A 25,469-nucleotide genomic window follows, 5' to 3' on the forward strand; every position below is an offset into this window, starting at 1 on the left:
GGCTTTTACAATAAGGAAATCTATTGTCTTACTTAACAGCCAGTGCTCAGACTGTTGACTAATGGGCTCAACAATGTCCTCTAGGACCCAGAGTGTCTTCACAGGTCTTCCCTACTGCACACAGGAATGCTTTCACCCAGAAGTTACATAAACTGTAGATCATACCATGGATCAGGGAAGCAACTGAAACAACACCCTTCCTTTTTCATGTCCCTCTTCTCACATCCCATTGGCTCAGATGGATTCAACCTGGCACATTTCTGAACCAACCATCTATCAAGCAAATAGGATTATCATAATTGACAAATAATCTGAGGCGGGTGGTAACTTTAATGTTTACCTGAGAGTCCAGAACAGCTTACAAGAGGTGGGATGGTAGGGAAGGGATGGTTTTCTAAAGGACATTAATCCAGGTTTTCAAAGAATGAGTGAGATTAGACAAAGGAAGAAGAAGATGAGCATCTAGGGCAGGCGAATAAGTGACTGGAGGCAAATTCCCACAGAAGTAACAGAGGTAAGAGTAGCACTTGGTGTGAGCTATGGATTTTCTAGATGTCTGTTGTTGACTGAAATCTACCTCAGGACTAAGGGAAATACCAGGTTCTTAAGATAACCCTAAATTAACATTCAACACTTTTTTACCCTTTAGTTTGTGTTTCTTTGATGTAAAATATATGATTTCTCTAAAATAATTTTTGATTTCTACATCTTAGATATTTCTCCATGGAAAATGATCAAGTTCTTTGGGATAGCAGACACTCAACTCAGTAAGTATGGAAAGAACAGCACAGCAGAAAGGTTTATACACTATGAATTCTTAACTTTGATTCATTAATCACTTAGATACAGTACCTGTACTAATTATTTCAATTTAGAAATTCAGAGTTAACTATAAAGTCTAAGTAAAATTTTTTCTAGCCTAAATAAAATTTCCTTCTAATTGATTTTGCATGGGATGGATAGGCCTTTCCAGGAGAGATTTCTTTCATTATATTTTCCCTAAAACACTCAGATGGGTACAGCACAGGTAAGCCTGTGATTGCATTTCCTAATCTAGTCATATTGGTGATCCTATCAGTGAAAATTACTCCAGCATATGAGAAATGTGTTTTAATCCACATACCTTACTTTTCCTATGTCTACATAGAGGGAAAAGTGGGAGATGCTATGTCAGGAGTTACCAGCCAAAGGCCATATGAAACAGCCAAATGACACTTTAAAATGCATTTCAGAATGAGAAAACAAAGTTATATCCCTGTGACTAATGCTAACTAATCCCTGTTAGTAACACTAGTAGAATATACAATGGAATAGGGAAAACTCAGAGCCTGCCCAGAAAATCGAAAGTAATGGCAAGGGTGACAGTCTCACATTAATTCCCATTGGAAGGTCAGGTTGACCATTTAATCATATGAACTATATTTTGAAGAATCAGTACAATCTATGGTTTGTTTTGGTTTTCAAATCCTATGGACTGGGAACAGAAAGTAGACAGCCATTGAGAATTTCAGAAGAGATAGAAAAAAGAGACAGCCTTTCTATGAGACACACAGGCACACTCAGGAAGCAATTTCTTTTCAGGTATTTCCAAATATTAAAATCTGGAAAAATCAGACTATAGTTAATGGGGTAGTGATGTTAACACAGTCATGTCCTTGGGAACCTTGGTAACAGAGTAAAAAGACAAAAGCTAACTTGCAATGTCTAAGTATTTACCAGGGTAGAAAGAGGAAGTAATTCAAAATACAGTATCTGTTTATCGACAGGCAACGTACAGTAAATATATTTAAACCGCATTGCAGTTCCTCTCTCTTTAACATTTAAATTGATTCACCATTTACATCTACTCCCACCTTCCCATCAAACATGGATAGGGAAACTGATTAGAACAAGTCTCTATTTTTCTCTTTTGGATTCCCTCATTGCCAAGCATTATTAAAATTTCACCTTTAATTTCACTGCAAGACATCTAAATGAAAGGGAATGCAGAACTTGGCTACAGGAACTCTCAAATTTAATCTCTTCTGCAGTCTGATTCCTGTAGCGTGAATAGCAGCCTGATCTTATTGGCACTTTCAACTGCAAAGTCAGGTTCATTTCAAAATTTAATACAACGTATTTGTCATCACCACACTTCCCTCAGTAAGGACACTGACACCAAACTGCTACCAGTTGGTGGTCTGAAAAAGATAGCTTGCTGAAAATGAAAATTCTCTCCTCTAAACCTAAATAACTCATCTCACATATTATGTGTCTTCTGTTTCTGCAAGAGTACACTATTGCTTTCCACTATTTGATCTTTTAGTAATCCATCTAGGTAACAATAAAGAAATAAAAGAATATTTACTCACTGCTTGCTTCTGGAAAGACAGTAATATATTTCATAGATTTCAAGAATAACTTCCCCAGCAGGAAACAAGAAACAACAGATTATAATCAATACTATTGTTGATTCTAAGTATAAGACATATCTGTCTCTGCTGTAGCCTACTTCTGTTATACACAAACATTATGAGGTTGCCTATAGGCCCCCTTCTGCCTAGAGCAGTGCTTCTCAAGGTGTGGTCCCTCAACCATCACCATCAGCATCACCTGGAAACTTATTAGAAATACAGATCCCTAGCCGCATCTCAGACCTACAGAATCAGAAACTCTGGAGTGGGGGCCACTCCATTTGTGTTTTGTTTTTTAATTGAAGTACAGTTGACACATAATGTTACAATAGTTTCAGGTGTACAACATAGTGATTTGACAAGTCTATTAGTTATGCTATGCTTATCACAAGTGCAGCTACCATTGGTCATCACACAACACTATTAAAATACCATTGACTATATTCCCTGTGCTGTACCTTTCATCCCCATGACTTACTCATTCCATAACTGAAGCCTGTGCCCCTCACTCCTCTTCACCCATTTTCCCCATCCTCCCACCCCTTCCCCTCTGGCAACCAGCAGTTTGTTCTTGGTACTTATAGGTCTGTTTTTGTTTGTTTGTTTGTTTGTTTGTTTGTTTGTTTGTTTTTGAATTCCATATATAAGTAAAACCATATGGTATTTGTCTTTCTCTGCCTGAAATATTTCACTTAACATAATAGGTACATCCATGCTGTTGCAAATGGCAAGATCTCATTCCTCTTTCTGGTTGAGTAATAATCCATTGCGTATATATACCACATCTTTATCCATTCATCTATTAATGGATACTTGGGTTGCTTTCATATCCTGACTATTGTAAATAATGCTGCCATAAACACAGAGATGCATATATCTGTTCAAATTAGTGTTTTTGTTTTCTTTGGGTAAAAACCCAGTAGCAGAATTACTGAATCCCATGGTAAGTCTATTTCTAATTTTTTGAGGAACCTCCATAGTGTTTTCCACAGTGGTTGTACCAGTTTACATTCCCACCAACAAGGCACAAGGGTTCCCTTTTCTCCAAAACCTCACCCACACTTGTTATTTCTTCTTTTTGTTATTAGCCAAGCTGACAGGTGTAAGGGGATAACTCATTGTTGCTTTGATTTGCATTTCTCTGATGACTAGTGTTTTTATAATCCCACTGGGGGATTTTCACACTGTAGTTTTTGAATGACTGATCTATAACAAAGGAGATAGAGAAATATGCTCCCCAAACACTTCAGACCCAATTTTCCTACACAAATAATTCCTTTAACATTCCAAAGACCTCTGTTTTTCTCTTGTCCTTATTTAGAAATACTCCAATACACTCTGGAATCCACTATAAAATGAAAACATGAATAACCTAGCTAGCCTTCCCCTGAGAGTCATAAAATAACTCAATTGTTGGAAAACAAGACTCAGGAGGATTGTATAAGTTACCAGTATTGTCTAACTGGTAAAGAAATGGGATTCACTAATGGTTTTATGCTTTCAAGGGATGGGGGAGGGGTGCAGAAGCAGTATACTGAAGCCATCTGATATTACCAAATACTTGTAAATAGTGAGGGTTGTTCAAAATTTTGAATGGGATCTCATGATTGGCAGTATCATCTCTTCCAAAGAAGTTGTTTCTTTAAATATTATCGACATGGTACGACTGGAATTGGATCCTCTATCTGCTGCAGGAATGGATCCATGAAATATCTTTTCACACATCCTTGTCTCAGTTTGAGTCATACCACAATAAACCCTTTGACAAAGATTCTTGGGCAAGTGTATATTGGGGAGTTACGCCAGAGAACCAGTGCAACAGTAGGGGATGAGACAGGGAAGGAGGCTGAGAGAGGGTGTGTGATCAAAGGAAGTCACCATGATGAGTAGGTGGAGCTTCCTCTCAGTGGGAGCTCTCGGAAACAGCAAAGAACATACATCTCAACGTTATCCCATCTGAAAGGCAAGGGCAATGATTTTTACAACTCCCAATCATGGGTTGAAGGCTGCTCCCTGGGATTGTTAATTCCCTGGCACTGCTGACTGCACTTCTGTGGGCAGAGAAATTCCCCCGGCAAACAGAAGCAAGTCATGTCAGCTGGAACTTGGGGGCTGATATACACAGAAATGGTAAATGGCTGAGAGGATCTGAGCAGGAAACAGTGCATGCTAAGTTTAGCTATTTCAAAAAGGCTGTCTCTGGATTTGCACTGCTAATATAAAATGCATGTCCATATTTATTTCCCTATCCTTCGATCCCTCTGAACTCCTGGCAATACAGTTTTTAAATTCCCAAACCTTATGCAAAGGTAAGTGTGTGTATGTGTGTATATAAGTGTTTGTGTGTGTGTGTGTGTGTTTCTGCTCAAAACAGAAACAAATAAAAATAACATAAGATGAAAATAATAGTTGCTTTCTTATAACTTTAAACAATTAAAATTACTCTTATCCCTTCCAAAATGCACATCTTAATTAGCTACACACTTATTTCCATGAAAGTGCTCACAACTTTTAGAAAAATTTTATTTTCAAATTTTATATTTCAAATTTTATTTGAAATTTATTTTGAGGCTGTGTAATCTCTGTGGTGGCTCTAATATGTAGAGTCTCTTTAGCAGGTTGATAGACCACAGACTAGTACTTGTGTGGCAAAGAAATATCTCACCGATAATTTATTCTTTTGTCTTCCTAAAATATAAGAAAATAAATATTGTGCTAAAATAGCAGTTAGAAAACCTTGTAAGACAAAGAAGAAGCATAGAAGAGAAGTAAAGCAGTGCTCGATGACCAAAATGACATACAACATGATCAAAGGGTTTAGAAAATAGTACTTGAAACCACAAAAGGGGTTTTATTTAGAATTCCAATGAATAACTTGTTATCTGGAGTTTGACCTTCTTTTCAAAGCTAATCTAAAGAACATTTCTTGAGATTTAAAGATAAAAAAATAAATAAAACAAAACTTCCAATTCAATCATAGATTTAAAAACATTAAAAAAAATTAACTCACTTCAGTTAAATGATTAACCTAGCATGCTTTCTACCAATTAAAGTCATCCTATGGGTACTTATAAGTACATGCTTATGAGCACATGCCATTTTATCCAAGATTAAATATCACATTTTTGGATTGTCCAAGGTTAATGATGCAAGGCAATAACTCACAGAAAAATGCCTCTGAAATGAAAAGCAAAGTAACCTTAATGATGGAAAATCATTCCCCAAGCTTTCTGTGCAAATATATACGCCACTTAAGGAAAATATTTGCATGGAGAAAATCTAGTGCAACTGAAAAATAAGTATCCCTTTATGGAAGGGGGCATTCCAGTAACACTGGAAAACCCTAGTTCCGTGTACCTGTCAACATGTGAACTTTGTTCTTCTTAATGTATTAATACTCTGTGTTATACCAACACGGGTATTTGCTTTTTCCAAGTACAGAATGTACACCACATTACCTCCAAATAAAGATGTTTGCCGAAATATACAGACACTCTTTTTTTTTCCTCAAGATAACCTACTCTGCAAATTATGGAGCAAAGCACTTGGTGAGTACTCAAGGTCTGACTGCCTAGTAGACAGTCCGGTGTTTATCCATTGACCCTGTGATGTCATCTGTCCACTTTGCATTACAGAGACATGAAAGATGATAAATAGTGATCATATGTCAGTCACTAGGAATGTTGTCCACTGCCCTAGCATTATGGGGATTTTCCCAACCTACTCTGGGAGGATGGTATATAGTGGTACATCTTCATCAACTGCCAGTGAAACCTGGCAACAATGAACTAGTTACGCATTTGAGAAACAAAGTTTAAAACCCAGCATATTAACCTGATAATCTAAAGGAGAAGTAGGTTGGGCAACCAGTTTGCATCACAGTCCATTTATTTTCAAATGTCTACTTTGACTTGCAGGAAACCTGCTTGTCAATGAGACAAGAAAAACCTATGTATATTCTATACTCAGTAAACTTCTATTGACCCAGATTAGTGATAAGATGTTGTGCAGAGGAAAGAAATCAAAGTTCATCGACCAAAGTATTAGAAATCAGATACAAATCAGAATACTCATTCGTGCAATCTTTTATACAATTTTCTTCCTAAAAATAAGTATTACTAACCCATTGTTTGCTACAATCACAGGCTGGATGAGAAATAGTAACTTCAGTAAGACGGGACACTCACTAATAAATCAAAGTAGAGCATGAGTCAAAACATACCTCTACACAGACTGTAGAAATTCATAAATGACTACTTGGATCTTTGATAGTCTAAAGTCGATTACATTCTTAAACTAGCCCACAAATTTTGGTTATCTCAAATTGTTACTTACTGGCTTCAATGTGACAGAGATTATAGATTTTCAAAGGCTCCAAACTAATTTTTTTTTTTTAATTTGAGAAAGAGACAGAGAGAGAGCATGAGAGGTGGAGAGGGGCAGAGGGAGAGAGAATCTTAAATAGGCTCCACACTCAGTGAGGAGCCCAACACAGGGCTCAATCCCACGACCCTGGGATCATGACCTAAATGAAAATCAAGAGTCGGGACATTCAACTGACTGAGCCACTCAGGTGCCCCTAAACTAATTACTTAAACACACTTCTGGGAAAGACAAATATTCTTTCTAGTGGCACAAATGCCCAAGAAGACACTTTGAAGAGGCCTACAGAATCCTGATCATGGCTATGTGGAAATCTCTTGGTTCCACAATCTGAATGGGATATAGATATTTTGCAAGGGGGTTTCAATGTTATACACACACACACACACACACACACACACACACATACACACATATGTGTGTGTATGTATATATCATATACATATGTGCACATACCATACACATATATATGTGTGTGTGTATATATATATATATATATATATATATACACACATATATGAAAAAGTTACCCTTACAAATTATAGCAGGACTTAAGTCTGATTAGATCTAATATGAATTTGTTTTGTTTTGTTTATTTCTTTGTTTGTTTACCAAAATGAAGATACTTATTTTGGTCTTACCCAGTTAACTCTAAATAAATTGTGAAATAAAGGGCATATAAAACAATAATAAATTCAGAAAGATGAAAAGAAAACTACCAAATGTTACTAGAAAAAAAATCACAGCTGACTTATTAAATATATCTCAACTGTTTTTTTCCCTTCTCCAAGCATTTAAATGAGTGTCAACAGTTCTGGCAGTTCCTGCAGATACGGAAAGACCATGATAATATGCAGAGAGTTAAAGAGAAGCACTTTTCTGTTCAACTTCTATCATAAATTAACCAGAATCTCAAAGAAGCTGAATTGCAAAATGTGCAACCAGACCACATTTTCAATTTCTCACTGGACAAAAGACTACTTCAGCTACCAGGCTAGCATGTTCTTGTAACCATGACTATGGCTGATACCCCACAAATGATTAAGGAGCCATCCAAGTATGAAAACACCATAAAGACTTCATGGAATTGATATGAACCAGTAGTAATTTCTACTTTTCCCCATAGAAATCAAGAGTTAGGTCAATGTTGAAAATTAGCCATTTCATAGAGATAAGCAATAAAACTCTAGAAATGCTATACAATGGTAAAATGGATATCTCTGTAGAAAGGATTCTGCATCCATTTTCAGTGGGACAGTATGTGTGTGTTGGGGGAGGTGGGACAATTTCCCCACACCACACCACGGAATTCTCCAACACCAACTGGACGTCCTAATATTCAACTCAGTTCTGACATCACCCAGAAATAGCATCAGATTCCACAGGGAAAAGTCTTGGTCCTACAAGACCACCCTCCTCTTCAGAGGTCAACTGTAAGCCCAGGTGAGCTATGCTTCTAACCAACCAGCTACAAATTTGAGTTTCCCACAACCCCCTCTTTGGCTTTGATTAATTTGCCAGAGTGGCTCACAGAACTCAGGAAACCTGTTTTACTTACTACATGACCCTTACTACATGCCTGGTTGACTGTGAAAGATGTAATTCAGGAACAGCCAGGTGGAAGAGATGAATAGGGTGAGATATGGGGAAAGGGCGTGGAATTTCCATTGCCACTTTCCACAAATCTCCACAGTGTTCACCAACCTGGAAGTTCTCCAGACCCCCAATTCTTTTTATTATTATTATTTTTTTTATTTTTTATGGAGGTTTCTTTACATATGCACAAGTCATTAAATCATTGGCCATTGGTGTTTGATTCAACCTCCCCTCTCTCCCCTCCCTGGCAATCAGGGGGTGAGACTGAAAGTTCCAACCCTCTATTTGGTTGGCTCCTCTGGCAACCAGCTCTCATCCTTAGGTGCTTTCCACAAATCACCTCATTACCATAAACCCAAATGTGGGAGAATGGTGCTTGTTATGAATAACAACACACTCATTTCTTTCTCTTTTTTTTGTTTTTGTTTTTGAGTAATAACATGCCCATTTCACCTTTACAGAAGCAACTTCAGGAATTGAGGACAAAAGACCAAATGTAACAAAAGATGCTCCCATTGCTCTTTTTGCTCAGGAAGTTCCAAGAGTTTTAGCATCTCTGCACCGGAAATGGGAAGAATATGTATTTCTAATTATAAATCACAATCATATCACACTCTGCAATACTACAGAAGACACAGATTGTGAAATTGTGAAAAACTCCCCAGCCCTATAGACATAATACATCATGACAAGCCTCTAATACCTGCTGTGAGATGACAAAGCCTGACAGTAATTTGTCTTTGGGACTCAACCACACAAAGCATCTTTTTGATTCCACAGCTGGAGGTTGGGAGGAAGAAGTGATATGGTTATTCTAATACTCATCATTATTTTCATATTATATAAGAATGCTCTTTGCACAATTCCCCCAGGGCAGAGAACAGTAATAAATGTGTATTATAAGAAAAATAATCTTATAGCTTATTTTGAGTGGTTATGTGCCAGACACTTCACTAATCACTTTTATATAACCAGTTTAACTCTCACAATCAGTGAGAGGTAGATTTTATTACCCCTATTTTAAATCTGAAGGAAAGGATGCCTCCACAAGTTAATTAATTTTCCTGAGTTCATCTAGCAGGGGAGTAGTAGACTTGAAATTCCAACCTGGCTGATTTAGACTCCAGGTTTAAACCTCTATACTACTCTTCCTGAAATCAAAGAAAAGCAATACCACAGTGATCTTATTTGCCTCTGTTAATAAGTTGTACATATATCACCACAATTCAAAAATTATTTGGTAATGTTAGAAGCCACTATTAGTTTTAACAACTTAGCTAATACAGCCTGTTGTTGACCTCTAATTAAACAAATACCTTTCATGAGATAACTGATTACACTGCCTGACAAAATGTCTATCTGCTAATTATGGTGGTGGGAAAGAAAGAAAGAAAAAAAGAAAGAAAGAAAAAGAAAAAAAAAAGAAAGAAAGAAAACAGATCAAAAGCAGGAGGAAAGGAAGATTAGAGAAGGAAAGAAAGAAGAAAGTGAGAGAGGTAAGGGCAGGAAGAGAGGGAAAGAGAGAAAGAGGGCTGCAGGGGGAGACAAGAAGGAGGGAAACAAGGAAACCATTGCTGAATGTCAACCCTGTGTGTATGCGAATAGCCACTCTGAATCCACTTTGTAATTTCCTTCTATTCTATGGATTACTTCACTCCGTAAGTCAAAACGTTTCCCTCCACCCATCAAGAGCATTATTTTTTTTTTTTTTTTTTAAATTTTTTTTTTTTTCAACGTTTTTTATTTATTTTTTTTGGGACAGAGAGAGACAGAGCATGAACGGGGGAGGGGCAGAGAGAGAGAGAGACAGAATCGGAAACAGGCTCCAGGCTCCGAGCCATCAGCCCAGAGCCTGACGCGGGGCTCGAACTCACGGACCGCGAGATCGTGACCTGGCTGAAGTCGGACGCTTAACCGACTGCGCCACCCAGGCGCCCCCCATCAAGAGCATTATAAATGGGATTAATAAACATACCAATATTCTTCCAAGAGATTGATTTTTTTTTAACTGTAGGATAAAGGTTTACAAATGTCACTTTCCTCATTTCCATGTGACTTACATGTTTTCTAAATCACCCTTCATTTCAAACAACCATTGTACTACAAGCTTGACAATGAAGCAAAGACACCACTGTTTACAGTTTTGCAAATCTTGACAATTTAGATTTTAAAACAGTTCTTTAGAAATGTCAGTATTATGTCTAGAACTGAGTGTAGTTGAATGTTCCATAAATGAAAAGATATAGCTTAGTATTTTTTCCCCTTAACTTGGAGAGAATTGTAGCCCTGGAATCTTTACAAGGTAGTATTTGTTAATAATATATAAAACATGTTACATATTGACCTCAAAAAAGGCAAATAAAACTTGTTTGGTATTGATAAGTTGAAAACTACCCAGAGGAATTCTGTATTCTATTTGTCTTGATAAATTAAGAACTGCACAAAAATCTCTAGCTTCACTGTGTTGCACTGAGGCATAATCATATACTTTTCTTTTGGACTATGTGGCCTCACATTAACTCAAGACTGCTTACTTTGCAGCAATTTAGCATGTGGCCTCAACATAAGTATTCAAGGATAGGAAAGCTGTTTCCCTCCCTTGGGAAAACGACCTGTTTGAGAGCAGTGACGTGTAATAGTAATAGGGCAGCTCTCACTTAACAACACATATGTCTTTGCCTCATACCTCGGTCATTCTGGCACACAGCCTTCAGGATGCGATGTCCTCGGCCACATTTTCCATGATCGGGGATACAGACGCCTTCAGACATCAGCCATCGGTAACACATTGGATCCTCACAAGGAACAGACTCCACCAAATGAGGGCAGTGGCCCGCAGGCCCTGTGGATTCCATGAGGACATGGCGCTGCCTCATTCTAAATCCTGAGAAGAAAAGAAAAAAAAGTTTCACAGGATTCAACTTTATCCACCAAAACAAACAAAACAAAACAAAACACCAGCAGCAACTAGAAAAGAGATAAAACTTTTATTTTAATCTCTATAGTCCTAAAAGGTGTATGAGTTCAAGGTGTTTTCTTTTATGGGAAATGGGGTAGGGGGATACAAAAAGAAAGGGAAAATGGAAAAGAACTAGAGCAGAGACTGTGTCTTCCAAGACTTAACAATCTTGGAGAGGCCATACACAAACACACAATCAAATGGAGTAGCAAGTAGCACTGGTCCAATGGCATCAATACACCAATAGAAATAAATGAAGACTCACAGAAATAGCCTAACATAGATAAATCCACATTTTATTTTTTCTGTTGTTTTTGACATTTTGCTTATTCCACATTAAGTTGAAATACATCTACATTTTGACATATCCCTGGTAACTAAGAAATTCACAGCTTTATGCCCGGAGATTTCCCTGTATCCCTTCCTTGACATTACATTCCAGGTCAGCCTTCCCTGTAAACACAGCATCTCTTTGGACTGCATTCCTCACCTTGGCTAGACATGGGTCCCTGGACTATTATTCAGTTAAAAAAAAATGTATTGTGGGACTACAGCCCAACATCACCTGTAATAAGGATATATATGGGCCTTCGACTCTATAAGCTTACAGAGTCATAAACTCAGTGTTGCAAGAGTCAAACAGGTACAAACTGAGGGAAATGAGTCAATTGTACAACTGTAAGGAGTCCTGAGTTGTGTGGTGAAATGGAAGATGTATGCTTGCTCTGTAACAGGTGGCCATAATCCTGTTTCCATTGGCTGCTGCCATGAGGGAATGTGGAATTTATCTAAGGAGACAGAAATCCAAGTTGTGCTTTGTTTTTATATGAAATCTCTCCATTTTTAACTAATTTATCATTTTTAAAAAACAAAGTGTCCTAAAATTAAAGAAAAAAAAGTGACTGAGAACTAGATACAACTCTTTAGTCTATGAGTTTTTAATCTCTGGCCTTTATTACATGTCACTTCTGAAATTTTTTCTTAATCTTTTAAAAATATTTTTATTTATTTTTGGGGGAGAGAGAGAAAATGAAAGTGGGGGAGGGGCAGAGACAGAGGGAGACAGAAAATCCAAAGCAGGATCCAGGCTCTGAGCTGTCAGCACAGAGCCCAATGCAGGGTTTGAACTCATGAACAGTGAGATCATGACCTGAACCGAAGTTGGATGCTCAACGAACTGAGACACCAAGGTGCCCTACCATGTCACTTCTAAAGGCTATGCCTGCTTTCCATGGACCTCATATTTTAACTTCCATTCTCTAACACATCAAATTCTGTTAACCAATTTAATTCTTTTCTTTTAATTCCTTCTTTTTAATGAAACCAGTCTTATTGGGAGATAACATTTTAAGGAATTATTCACTTATTCCTTCGGGTGAGTTAAAAGAGAGAAACAGCAGACAGACAGACTTTGATAGGAAAATAGCTTGAGAACACTGAATGCCCAGCCTGAGAGTTAGATACCCTACTACTATTCCCACAAGAGTCAAGGAGAAGAACAATTAGGGACCATGAGAGGTCACAAAGCCAGGTATATCTCTCTCCCATATTTTCCAAAGCCATGCCTATTTTCCCACCAATAGTAATGAAATGAAAGGTTACAAAGCTCAAGGTGTAGTGGGCAAAAGATTCACTCCTGTAAAATTGCACAACCAAGGAAGTGTGAACTAATGGACACATGGTTTTAGGCCATAAAAGGGAGCCACGTTTCCTTAGAATATTACAGGGCTGGGAAAGTATTTTAGATAAACCACCTCAAATGCTCTTTTTGGGTTTTCTTGGTCTAGGGCTAACCTATGAAGTCCTTTTATTTATTTTTTTAAGTTTATTTATTTATTTTGAGAGAGAGAGAGAGAGAGAGAGAGAGAGAACATGCAAGTTGGGGAGGGCCAGAGAGAGATAGAGAGAGAGAATCTCAGCAGGCTTAGTGCTGTCAGTGCAGAGCCCACTGTAGAGCTCGATCCCATGAACTGTGAGATCATGAGTTGGGCCAAAACTAAGAGTCAGACTTAACCAAATGAGCCACACCGGTTCAACTTTAAGTCTATGTGTTTATTTTGAGAGAGAGAGGAAAGAGCTCTTTTTAAAAGAGTCTTTGATTCTTACTTTGATGATCAGCCACATAGGAGAAGGCATCATTCAGCCAATCAGAGACCACATTCATGATCATGGCATTGAAAATATTAAGGTCAGGGACAATTAAAACAAAAGATGGCTTCTGCCATACTTCTTACCTACAAGTCTATGTCATTAATTAGTCAACATAAAATATGCAGAAGGGTTTAGGTCCCTTCCTGGGCCACCTTCAGAAGAGACATAGGAAACATACAAGGTTCTCAACTATACCTGACGCTCATCCAACGATAATGAACTCCAAGCTCTCAATGCCACACAACTTGGATGAACTCAAATCCTTTTTTTTTAATTTTCAAAAAAAGTTTATTTATGTATTTATTTTTAGGGAGATAGAGAGAGAGTGAGAGAAAGCAAGCAGGGGAGGGGTAGAGGGAAGGAAAGAGAGAGAATCCCATGCAGGCTCTGCACCGCCAGCACAGAGCCTGGTGCAGGGCTCGAACTCACAAACCGTGAGATCATGACCTGAGTCAAAATCAAGAGTCAGATGCTTAACTGACTGAACTACTCAGGAACCCCAAATGACCCCTACTATTACAAATAATGTTCATATACTGCTTACTTATCCTCTTATGTTTGCTCTTATTTAGTCGGTATCTTTGAGCAGGACATAGCATAGGTCTCCATGATTTACAAGGTTTCACTACTGTGTCAGAAACTTAGCAGTCTTTCCTGAGGATTCTGGATATCCTTTAACCTAGAGCTTAGTGCCATTAAGGGGTATGTAAAATTTTCCTCTACAAATCAAGTTGCATCCATCTCACCATAAATCTATAGATTACATCTCCTCAGTCAATAAATTCTTCTAGTCTTTCATTTGTACTGCCCTTGTCCTGACTCTAACTAGAATCAAATCATAGCAGAAGCTCAGCATTAGAACAAAAACCTTGCAGTTTCCTGTTAGTGCTTAACTTGAATCACACATTGGTGTTCATGTCTGCAATACACATCATGCTTCCCCTGGGTGCTTCTGTTCTGAAAGATACACAACTGCTAACTCCACAGTGGCTGGGGCCAGCCAACCACTTACCTTCATTTGCTGAATTCCATATTAATCAGATAGCATCATTCAGTAAACATTAACTGCCATATGTAGATCACTGTAATGTACTGTGGGAAGCCACAGAAGGAACAGAAAACATAAATCTATTCTTCACAGAGCATATAGTCCAACAAGGGGAAAAGGTACGTGCATTAATTAAACATCTACCCTATCCCAAGATGGTGCCAGCCACTTTACTTATATTACCCCAAATTAATAAATCTTTGAAACTATTTTATAAGTTACTATTCTCATTTTATGCATGTGAAAACTAAGATTAATGATACTTTATCACTGCTCCCAAAGCACATTATTGATTAAATGGATACGTATGAAATTAAGCCAAGGAATTTTGAGTCATTACCTCTTCATAAGAAAGAATTTAAATCAGCTCTTGTGTATGATGTGTTCTAGCCCCACCTCATATAATGAATCTGCAGGGCCTATGGGTCATTTCCTTAAAATGGAGGTATACAGATTGGATAGTGATATTTTAGGTACTAAGTAGCAAGGAGTTTTAATAATCACTTCCTGACCACAGAGTCAATTCACCTTTAATGAAACTGGTATTTGCAAGGTTTTTTTTTTTTTTTCTTTTATGAACCCAAAGTTTAGTATATAGTCTACTGGCATAGTATATATTCTACTGAATTAGAAAAGAGTGAATTGTGGGTTGGGAAGAGAAAAGGGAAGAAGCGCAGATGGCAGAATATGGGTCAAAGTTTTTTAAATGAAGCCATGGAAAAATGAAAGGAGACAGGAGGTAAATTCAGGTCTGAGGATTGTACATCCTCATGGGTTAGTGATCCAAAAGTGGAGCTGTCCATGGTCAACACCGTGTCTCCCCACTGACTCCACTGGGACAGGCCTGAAGCAGTAGCCTGCTGGTTGGCCAAGGATGACAGAAACTTATTCTATCTCAAGCATCCCATTTGCTCCTCCTCTCTGGGAACCTTTTACATGGGGTAACAACCTTGATCCAAAGAACCTGAGCACACTGAATCCTTCATTCCAACTCTTTAGAAATCAACCACCATTCCTGCAAGAGTAGCATTTTAGTCTATCAATATTACTTTCCACCCTTCTCTGAATTCAGAAAATATGAAAAAGTAATGATAGGGTGATCATGAGCATAAGAGCTCTCAACACTTAAAAGGAGAAGTAGGCACAGCCCCCTCTCCTAACACACATAGATATGGGGAAAAAGGGAAAAGAAAAAAAAAACTATTAGCATACATATTTTCTGTAACAAAGCAAAATGATTTTATAGACTTCTCATTAAGAGTGGATCTATCTAGCAGGCAAGGATGGAAAATGGAAAATTTCCCACGTTGTTATACAAAGATCTAAAACATACAGTATTCTCCTGCTTTTGCTGTGTTATCTAAATTGATTTGTTTCAGAGCATAAAAGACTGTCTTTGTAAAGACAGTCATGGCTTCTCAGTTTCAAAATGTCTTTTCCTATGGGGATTTTAGAACTTTAGGTGTATGACTGAGGGTAATACCATATGGGGGGGAGGGGTGGCTGGTGAAGGAATCCCTGAAGTCCTATCACATAAGCAGTTACCTAATATGACTCTGTATTGGGAAGCCTCCATCAAACTGTTTTTTAAAACTTCTGTACGGGGAGCCTGGGTGGTTCAGTTAGTTAGACGTCTGACTTTAGCTCAGGTCATGATCTCACAGTCTGTGAGTTCAAGCCCCTTATCGGGCTCTGTGCTGACAGCTCAGAGCCTGGAGCCTGCTTTGGATTCTGTGTCTCCCTCTCTCTCTGCCCCTCCCCCACTCATTTTCTTTCTCTCTCTCTCTCTCTCTCAAAATATAAAAATTAAAGAAAAAAACAACTTCTGTGGTCAAGGGTATCTGTCTTTCTGGAATATGTCTTAAAGGGACAAGGATGTCATATAAGTGTATGTCACTGTATCAAAAAGAATTTTTTAAAGGTATACCTATGTGTAGAGTTCACCCATCAGCAATTTTTTTCAGGTTATTTCTCTTTCATATGCCTCTAATTATAACTCCCTGGGAGTATATCAAAGATAAAGCAATGAATGTTAAAACCTGATCCAATTTAAATTCCTCTGAAAGGTGTCCTAGCTTCACTTGACAAGTACCAACCTGCTGAGTACTGTTCCCCTCGTCTGCCTATCACAGACCTGGTGGAAAGTGTGAAGGCTGGGTACGAGGCTGATTTTCTAATGTATTTCAGATGGCTGACAGCCACAAACCTTACAGGATTCCTGACTGAAGGGTGCCTGCCTTAGAATAACAGCCATGTTAAGATCATTTCTAGAGTAACTAATTTCTTCTATTAGGTAATACGTTAACTGCTTTCCCATTCTTTCCTACTTTCTTTTTTTAAATGCGAACAAAAGTAACATACCGAAGCAATAACACAGTGACTGGGGAAAAGACTAGCAAAGAGAAAAAAGTAATTATCTCCAACTTTACACATTCATTTTCTTGCTGTTGTTTGATATTTCACTCAAATCTTCCACCTTCCATATATATAAGAATATAAAATATCTAAGAATGTATGTATCTCCTAGACTTCTGCTCCTAGGTTCACTGCATTTCTTTAGGGTAGGGAATTCAAATGTGAAGCTAAACAGTCCAGTTTACACCCCAGAATTTTGTGATGTTTAATGCATTAGCTTGTGTATTCCAGCCTCCGTGGAATTCTGAACTACATTTAGTTTGTGCCAGTCAGCGTCTCCGAGAGACCCCATGGTAGGACCGTGGGACAGACTGAGATCGAGAAGATCCAAGACCTCAGGTTCACAAGTCAGCAGAATTAACAAAAAGATCATCATAATATGCTCGGTCCCTTTGTAGGCACAGAATCATTTCGCTAGAGGGAAAACTCCATTCTTTATTTTTCCCAGGAGGGATTAGAGGCAGGTGGTCCTGACAGATTTTAACAAGACCTTAAAAATAAAAATTGTCTCTGCTCTAGGAAGCACTTATAAAATAGCAAACTTCCCAGACGTGAATAACAATCATTGCTGTGTATATGCTCCCCTGTCTGTGATTATTTAGTGTCTAGGGCAGGTCATTTAGCCTAAGTATGTGCCCTATAAAACAGAGACTGGTTCTCATCAATCCCAACATGACCCTACACTCTGCAAGTGGCTGCAGTGACACTACTACCTTCAGGTGAGATGTTGTACTGCCTCCACCCTTTCCTTCAGCTCCAAAGGCTGAGCCTCTCTTGACAAGTTTATTGTTTGAGTAAAAAAATACACGTTCCAGTTACCTGCTGCTCCCAAGATGTTCTTGGCACACCTTTCCTTTCTCACAGAGCTGCAGTTTACTTTCCCTCTCCCTTCAAAGGTGATACACTAGAGCTAATCCCACACCCTATGCCTTATCTTCTATACTGGCTCAATGATTGGCTCTCAAGACTAATGGGTCCCACTGGCCAATGTGGTGCATGTAGGCAGAGAGCTTCTCTGCTAAGCTCAGTGTTGGACTTGTGCCTTGATCCAAACTTCCTTAGGCCACAGAGGGAAGCACTAAGCCCAAGGTTTGAAGGAACAATGGACTAGGGAGACAGGAACCCAGGTTCTCAGTGCTAGCTTGGACATTATTAAGTCACTGTGGGATAGGACAAATTGGTTAACTTCTCTATACTTTAGTTTTGAAATATTATGAAGTATTATATCCTTGCTGAGCTCAAACGCTGATGCAAAGTTGGGCAGTATAAGAGTAACCTAGGGCTGTCATGACAAAGCACCACACTGGGTGATGTAAAACAACAGAATTTTTTTGTCTCACATTCCTGGAGGCTAGAAGCCCCAAATCAAAGTGTGAGTAGAGCCATGCTCCCTCTGAATGTTCTAGGGAAATACTGTTCCCATACCTCTCCGTAGCTTCTGGTAGTTGATGGCAATCCTTGGCATTCCTTGGCTTATAGAGGCATCACTCTAATGTCTGCCTTCACATGAAATTTTCCCCTGTGTATCACTGTGTCAAAATTTCCCTCATGGTATAAGGACATCAGCCATTAGACCTTATTTCCAAATAAGGTCACATTCACATATACAAGGTGTTAGGAATGAAGGTGTTTTTTTGTTTGTTTGTTTGATGAAGGGCACAATTTAACTCGCAACAGGTGATGTCTAATGAATTAAGGACCAGGGTGCAGTTGCAAGAGTTGACTCATACAAGAGAGGAATAGGGATTAATGAAGAAAAGCTTTGGCATTAAAGCATCTTGAGCCAAAGGGACACGTGGAACAGTCCAAATGTTGTGAGTCTCCCAGCTGAGTTCCTTGACCAGTAGGGTTATGTGGAAAACGAAGATTGAAAGAAAAGTTGAAAGAGCACTTTCATAAAGGGTCTTGTGAAAATTTGGCTTGCGTAACAAAAATTGCAATACAGAATGAGGAAGAGAGCATTCTCTGAATCACTGTAGAAATTCTCTGGCTCAGAACAAAGGGGACAAAGCACTTAATAAATATCTATTTAGTTTAACCTCAGCATTATTTCTACCTTCTTGTAGCATCAGCACCTCATATTTCTTTGAGGGAGCCACCTTTCCCATACTCTCAGTCTGTGAGGCTTGGTGAGCCTTTTTCCTCCAGTGGTGGTCACATGCCTGGGACTTGGTCAATTAGAATGACTGGGTCAGGGTTAGCATATGACACAAAGCAGCCAATGAGATTCATGACTCTTCCCAGAAGCATTAAGGAAGACATGTTTTTCTACTTTACTATCTAAAATCAAAATTAATTTTTTTTTCTTTTTCATGGTAAGAATTTTAAAGATTTACTCTCTTAGTAACTTTAAACTGAATACAATATTTTTGATTATGCTCATAATGCTGTACATTGGATCCTCAGAACTTACTAACCTTATAATTCGAAGTTTGGACCCTTTGATCAACATCTCCCCATCTTCTCCACCAGCCAGACCCTGGAAACCACCATTTTACTCCCTGTTACTATAATTTCAGGGTTTTTTAAGAATCTACTTATAAGTGAGATCACACAAGATTTGTCTTTTTTCCGTATGACTTATAACACTTTGTATAATGTCCTAAACTTTCTTCCATGTTGTCACAATGGCAGGATTTCCTTCTTTTTATGGCTAAATAATATTCCTATATACTCACTCATATATGTGTGTGTGTGTGTGTGTGTGTGTGTGTGTGTGTGTATCACATTTCCTTTATCCATTTATGCATTAGTAGTCGCTTGGTCTTTACTTTTACTTTACTATTGTGGATAACACTGCAATGAACATGGAAGTACAGATAGTAGATCTTTAAAGTTCTTCCCACAGGATAAAGGTAACTATGTGAGGTGATGGATGTACTAACTAACCTTATTGTGGCAATCATTTTGCTATATACATTTATATCAAATCAGTATGTCAAATACCTTAAAATTACACAGTATTATATGTCAATTGTATTTCAATGAAGCTAGACAAAATTAATTGATCATAAAAATAAGATCCCATCCTTTATAATGCACTATACTGTTTTATTACCATGTTTTGGAGGGAAAAAATTCCTCCACATAAAATGTACACACCAATTTTGTGACATAATTAGATCTAGAAACCTGAAGTGTGGAAAGAATAAATAAATAAATAAACATTGAAAAAGAGAGAGAGAGAGAGAAAAGCCCAGAGGCACAGGTGTGTGAACTTGGACACACACGTGGATGCATGTGAGAAATCTGGGAATTGATGAAGTGTGGGTTTTCTTTTTTTTATGTTTATTTATTTTTGAGAGAGAGAGCATGATCAGAGGAGGGGCAGAAAGAGGGGAAGAGAGGATCTGAAGGGGGCTCTGTGCTGACAGCAGCGAGCCTGATGCAGGGCTCAAACTCACGGTTAATGAGTTAACTGACGTTAACTCACGTCAGATCATGACCTGAGCCAAAGTCAGATGCTCAACCAACTGAGCCACCCAGGTGCCCTCTGAAATGTGGGTTTTCAAATGGACACAGAATTAAGCTGAGAGTACCAAGTTTATAGCATCAAGCACTTGGCCATGTATTCTTTCTTTATATGACAGCTAGGATTAGTGCTTAGCAAACACAACTTAAATTTTGGGAGCTCATTTTTTTTTCTCAGAAAAAGAAGTATTTCCTTTTTATTGTTATTTAGGGGCTATAATGTCAATACAAACTGAAGGGTTAATGAAAGAAAAGTCAAGGCATCACTAAAAATGAACTTTGGAAGATGAAGATGTGTATATAACAGCAAAGTAAAGGAAACAAGACTACAGACACCTACAAAATTAAATACACCCATAAAGTTTGAAGCTTTCACTTTAAGCCCAAGGACATCAAAAAGTAAACAACATGCATAAATGCCCCTCGTGAAAATCTGAAATAGAACATCAAAGTCAGCATGTGGAAATCTGAGAATAAATAGATATGCACAACAGTTGCTTCCTGATGTGGTTACAGAAATCATGTCTAATTTCTTCAGTATAAGCATTACACATACAAAACATTGTTAGATCCTATTTGAGTGATAGTCATTTCACAGCTAGGAGCCTAACCGGAAGGTCAATAAAGGTCAGATTCTTGCTCCATAGAAATCTCCCCAATGGCCTCCCTAATAACTGAATGCTGTCAGGCTTGAGCTAGTTATCTGCATTTTACAAACAAATATTGTCTTAAGCAGGCTTAATCGGCTACTTAGCTACCAGAATAATTGTGTGTACATTGGAAGTAAATGAATTGTGTGTACAAAGGAAGTAAATGAAGCACACACAAACAAGACACTCACCTTTTCTCCCCTGAGGATCGTGGCAGTTTTCATGGATGCACAGGCCCCAGGCAGACCAGGAAGATACTATACAGTTGGTAGAGCAGGGGATATTGCAGAGCTGAGAGGCTGGAGGGGCAGGTCCCAGACATAATGTCTTTTTCACAGGTCTAGAGACTAAAAAACAGAAAAAATATAATGATCTGTGTCACATTCTAAAATTATTATTATTATCTTAAGTTCATCTATTTACTTTGAGAGAGAGAGAGAGAGAGGGCAGGGGAGGGGGCAGAGAAAGAAGGAGAGAGAGAATCCCAAGCAGACTCTGCATAGTCAGTGCAGTCTGATGATGGGCTTGAACTCACAAACCACGAAGTCATGACCTGAGCTGATATCAAGAGTCAGGCACCTATCTGACTGAGCCACCCAGGTACCCAGATTCTAGAATTACTAATGTCTTTATTTGTGTGCCTACCTTGCCCACATGGTTCAATAGTATATAGAAACAAAACATAAACACTCTCCCATACTTGTTGCTTAGCTCTATGCCATTAGCATTTTGGGTGAAAAAAAGGTAAAAAGATATATATAGCACAAAGGGAATTCACTGAGTTTCCTGCTTCACAGAGTATTCCCTGGGAATTCAAGAGAGGACTGGAAATATAGATACAAATTATCTAGAGTTATGATTTAAACAAATTAAATGGCTTGTGAAGTTTCAAGATGAGTCTATGTCCACTATAGAAATGACTGAGTTTCTGCAAAAAAATCAAAATCAAACCTCTGAGGTGGCGTGTTTAGCATAACTAATCTACTCCCCTGAGGGGTGGAGCTCTCAAAGACATAGCAGAAAAATGGTTCTTCAAAAAGAAGAAAAATCAGGATCTATGGCTACAGAATTAGCCCCTCAAAGTCAGTTTCATTAGTGAGGCTACCCAGAAGCACAAAGAATGTCTGAGAAGCCATGGGTAGATGCCAAACTAGGAGGCTTCCAGCCCTTCTTTGTGCACCTGCACCCAGAGTGTGCCCAGAACTGGGTCACTTCAGGGTGCAGTGACCATCTGGCCATGAGTAGCATTCACCAAGTGACTTTTCCATGCAGATCCATTCTGGGCACCATGAAAATACACAGAAAATGAAAAAGATGAGCTCCTGATAGTAGTTAGGAAACAAATGACACAATAAAAGAATAGCCAAATGCATAACGAGGCTTGGACAGAGTGATCTCACACTAAGGTGGTTTTGGAGCAATTCAGAGTTTGTGAACAAATGGTTTAAGTTTGGACAGTTTTATCTTATGAAATGACTTGTACTACTGTCTAAATATTTCCCATATGTCATGTCCTCCGGTTAAGCAGATTAAAAGTGCTTCAAAGACAAAGACGGGTGTGACAGGACTGGGTGGTAAATCACACTATCTACTTTGCTTCTTCACTCTTTACATGGATGTGAATTCAATGTGGTAAAGACACCAAGAAATCACATCTTGGACCAGCAGAAACTTGAACATAAATGAAAACAACATCAAAATTTAAAATAGTGTTTTCTAGAAGTTGTGTGTTTTCTAGAAGTTCCCATGGGGAAAGATGTGTTTCCAACGAACAGTGGGGCAGCTTCAGGTGCTTATGAAGGTGAACAGGAAAAACAAGTTCGTGAACAAAAATAAGAATGCTTTGTTTCTGACTAAGTCTTGTATATTTTACCAAAAGGATGTGACCTGACTTAAAATAAAAGACAAGGGCAAAGCAACATGGCCAATGTAAATGTCAAAGATCACAAGCCATGTGGAGGAGGTGAGGATAGGAAGAGAGAACAAAACTGGGGTTAATCGCTATGTTACTGGGAAGGCTGAGCAGAGGTGGTGATCAAACAGAGACTGGGTTGGCCAGAATGACAGTGAGATGGAAGGTTAGAGTGTCCAGGAATAGAACGTACCTATGACACTAGTGGATTGTGGATAAAGAAGAATCTCAATATACTTCAATAAAATGAAAAAGAGAGAGAGAGAGAGAAAGAGAGAGAAAAGAAGGCCAACCACCACCACCACCACCACCACCACCACCACCACCCCTTTAAGTTGGGTAAGGGGTCTGTGATTCCTTTCCCAGGGGTGAGCAAGAGAAAACACACAAGATTGCCATTCACTGACTACATCATGCATTCATTCTAAAACCATCAGTACCCACTTTAAATCATACCCTCTTGGATGGTGTCTGCTTTCAAGGAACTATCAATCAAGAAGGGTAAGTCAAGTAGCACATTAGCGAAATTGACGGAAAGTGATGCTTCAGAGTGTTGCAGGAATGGAAAGCTGTACACCCAGAGGTCTTAAGACAGAAATGCCTTTGGGTCTGGGCCTGTGCTTGTTATCACATGTTCTCACAAACTCAAATGTTACTCTCCCCCCAAAAAAAACCTAAGTAGTGATGGTAAAGGAAGTGGGGCTATAAACTAATTAATCTAGTTATTTAACACACATTTACAGTGCATGCCAGGCACTGGTTACAAACATCAATTCATTTAACCTGCATAACTTTGAGATATATATTATTACTATTTCAAGTTTAAAAATGGAGAATCTAGGGGCACCTGGGTGACTCAGTCGGTTAAGCATCCAACTTTGGCTCAGGTCATGATCTCATGGTTCATGGATTTGAGCCTCACTTTGGGCTCTGTGCTGACAGCTCAGAGCCTGGAGCCTGCTTTGGATTTTGTGTCTCCCTCTCTGCCTCTCCCCGACTCACACTCTGTCTCTCTCTCAAAAATAAATAAACATTATTTTTTTAAATGGAGAATCTGCAACACAGAAATGTTTACTCACTTGCCCACAATCTTAATCAGTCAGTTGCAGAGCTGAGATGGGGATCTCAGTCAGCCTGGCTCCAGAGTCTGTGCTCTTAATCACTGCACTATGTGGCCTCATCATAGGATATTCAACGTACACTGATAAGTACCTACGATGTGTCAACACTGTATTAGGTGCTGAAACCAGAATAGTGAGTAAAACAGACAAGGTCTCTGTCCCCATGGAACTCATATTTCTGTGTGAGTTAATACTAATCATACATGAATCCATGAGACCCAACAACAAGACTAGAAAGCTATTACTGCTACTTCTCTTTTCCTTTGTCTTACTACAACACCAGACAGGCTTTAGGTGTCTGGTGATCAATGCTTAGAAGATACCCCAACTTCTCAGCTCCAAGACCCAGGAGACATGTGCTGCTACAACTTTTTTGAGGTTGAGCCCTGCAGTTGAAACTAATCAATCTACCACTGCAGCACCTATGCCCAGAGGAGACCTTCACTAATATCATTAGAAGCTCCTGAATGTCTGTGTAATAATTAAGCTTTCATATTGGCAGTACAACTGGAAAGAGACTGGGAATTTGTCCTATGTCAAAGACATTGTTTTTATAGATCATTATGTTTATCTGACATGTTTTTGGAGAGCTTTAAGAATGTTTGGGAGGTATGGGGTTAAGTCACCCCAGGTCCCCTTTGATAAATACTTAACTGTCAATCAGTTGACTGCTGGATATTAGCGATAAGGGTATGCCTAAGATTTGGAAGCAGGGAGGGACATAGTATGCAAGAGAGGAGCTGGAGGGAGTGGGGTTCCCTGGAGACTATTAAGTGACAAAATTATGAGGCCCAGGGGTGGAAATGAGGCCATTTGTCAGAACACTCGTGCCTTTTTAGCACCTACTGTTTTGACAGACAGATCTTAATCCATACAGATAAATTATCCCAGTCCCAGGCAACATGTCTAAGATGCTTCATCTCTGCACTGAGTCAATGTACTTGGGCCAACCTATCTGTATCTCAGACCCTCTGGGCAACATTTGTTCTGGAAATAAATCATAAGCAATTCACAAAGCACTTACCAGTTTCAGACCACTTAGGTAGTTTTCTCCCTAAGAACAGCAAACAGAGAATATTTCTATACCTATTGACTATTTAGACCTAGAAGAAAGCTTTAGAGCTAATTTAGTTTAATTCATCAATTTTACCAAAAAACTGAGACATTAAGTAGTCTTTACCAAAGACATTAGGTAGTTAGCAAATTCAGGCAGAGCAGAACTTGAGCCTTGTCTCGGGTGGTTGACTCACCTCTACCTGTCCCTGTTGAATTTCCTTCCATGGAATGGAGCCATCAGACAGGACACACAAGGTTGCTTGTACTAAGGATATTTTGTTTATGAATCACAGTGACTACAATGGAGGCAGTCA

At 38.7% G+C, this 25,469-nt stretch overlaps 1 protein-coding gene across 2 annotated transcripts in view; it reads right to left on the reverse strand.

The window, feature by feature from the left end:
- The window catches only part of THSD7B (thrombospondin type 1 domain containing 7B), a 1,116,594-nt gene that overhangs the window by 472,081 nt on the left and 619,044 nt on the right, over positions 1 to 25,469 (reverse strand). For both annotated transcript variants that reach the window (XM_058715426.1, XM_058715425.1), the window contains 2 exons: positions 21,258 to 21,413; positions 11,059 to 11,256 (listed from right to left, as the gene is read on the reverse strand). In XM_058715426.1, the coding sequence (XP_058571409.1) occupies positions 11,059 to 11,256; positions 21,258 to 21,413 (354 nt within the window). The remainder of the gene's footprint in view (positions 1 to 11,058; positions 11,257 to 21,257; positions 21,414 to 25,469) is intronic.

This window comes from Neofelis nebulosa, chromosome 2 (assembly GCF_028018385.1).
Source record: "Neofelis nebulosa isolate mNeoNeb1 chromosome 2, mNeoNeb1.pri, whole genome shotgun sequence".
Lineage (NCBI taxonomy): Eukaryota > Metazoa > Chordata > Mammalia > Carnivora > Felidae > Neofelis > Neofelis nebulosa.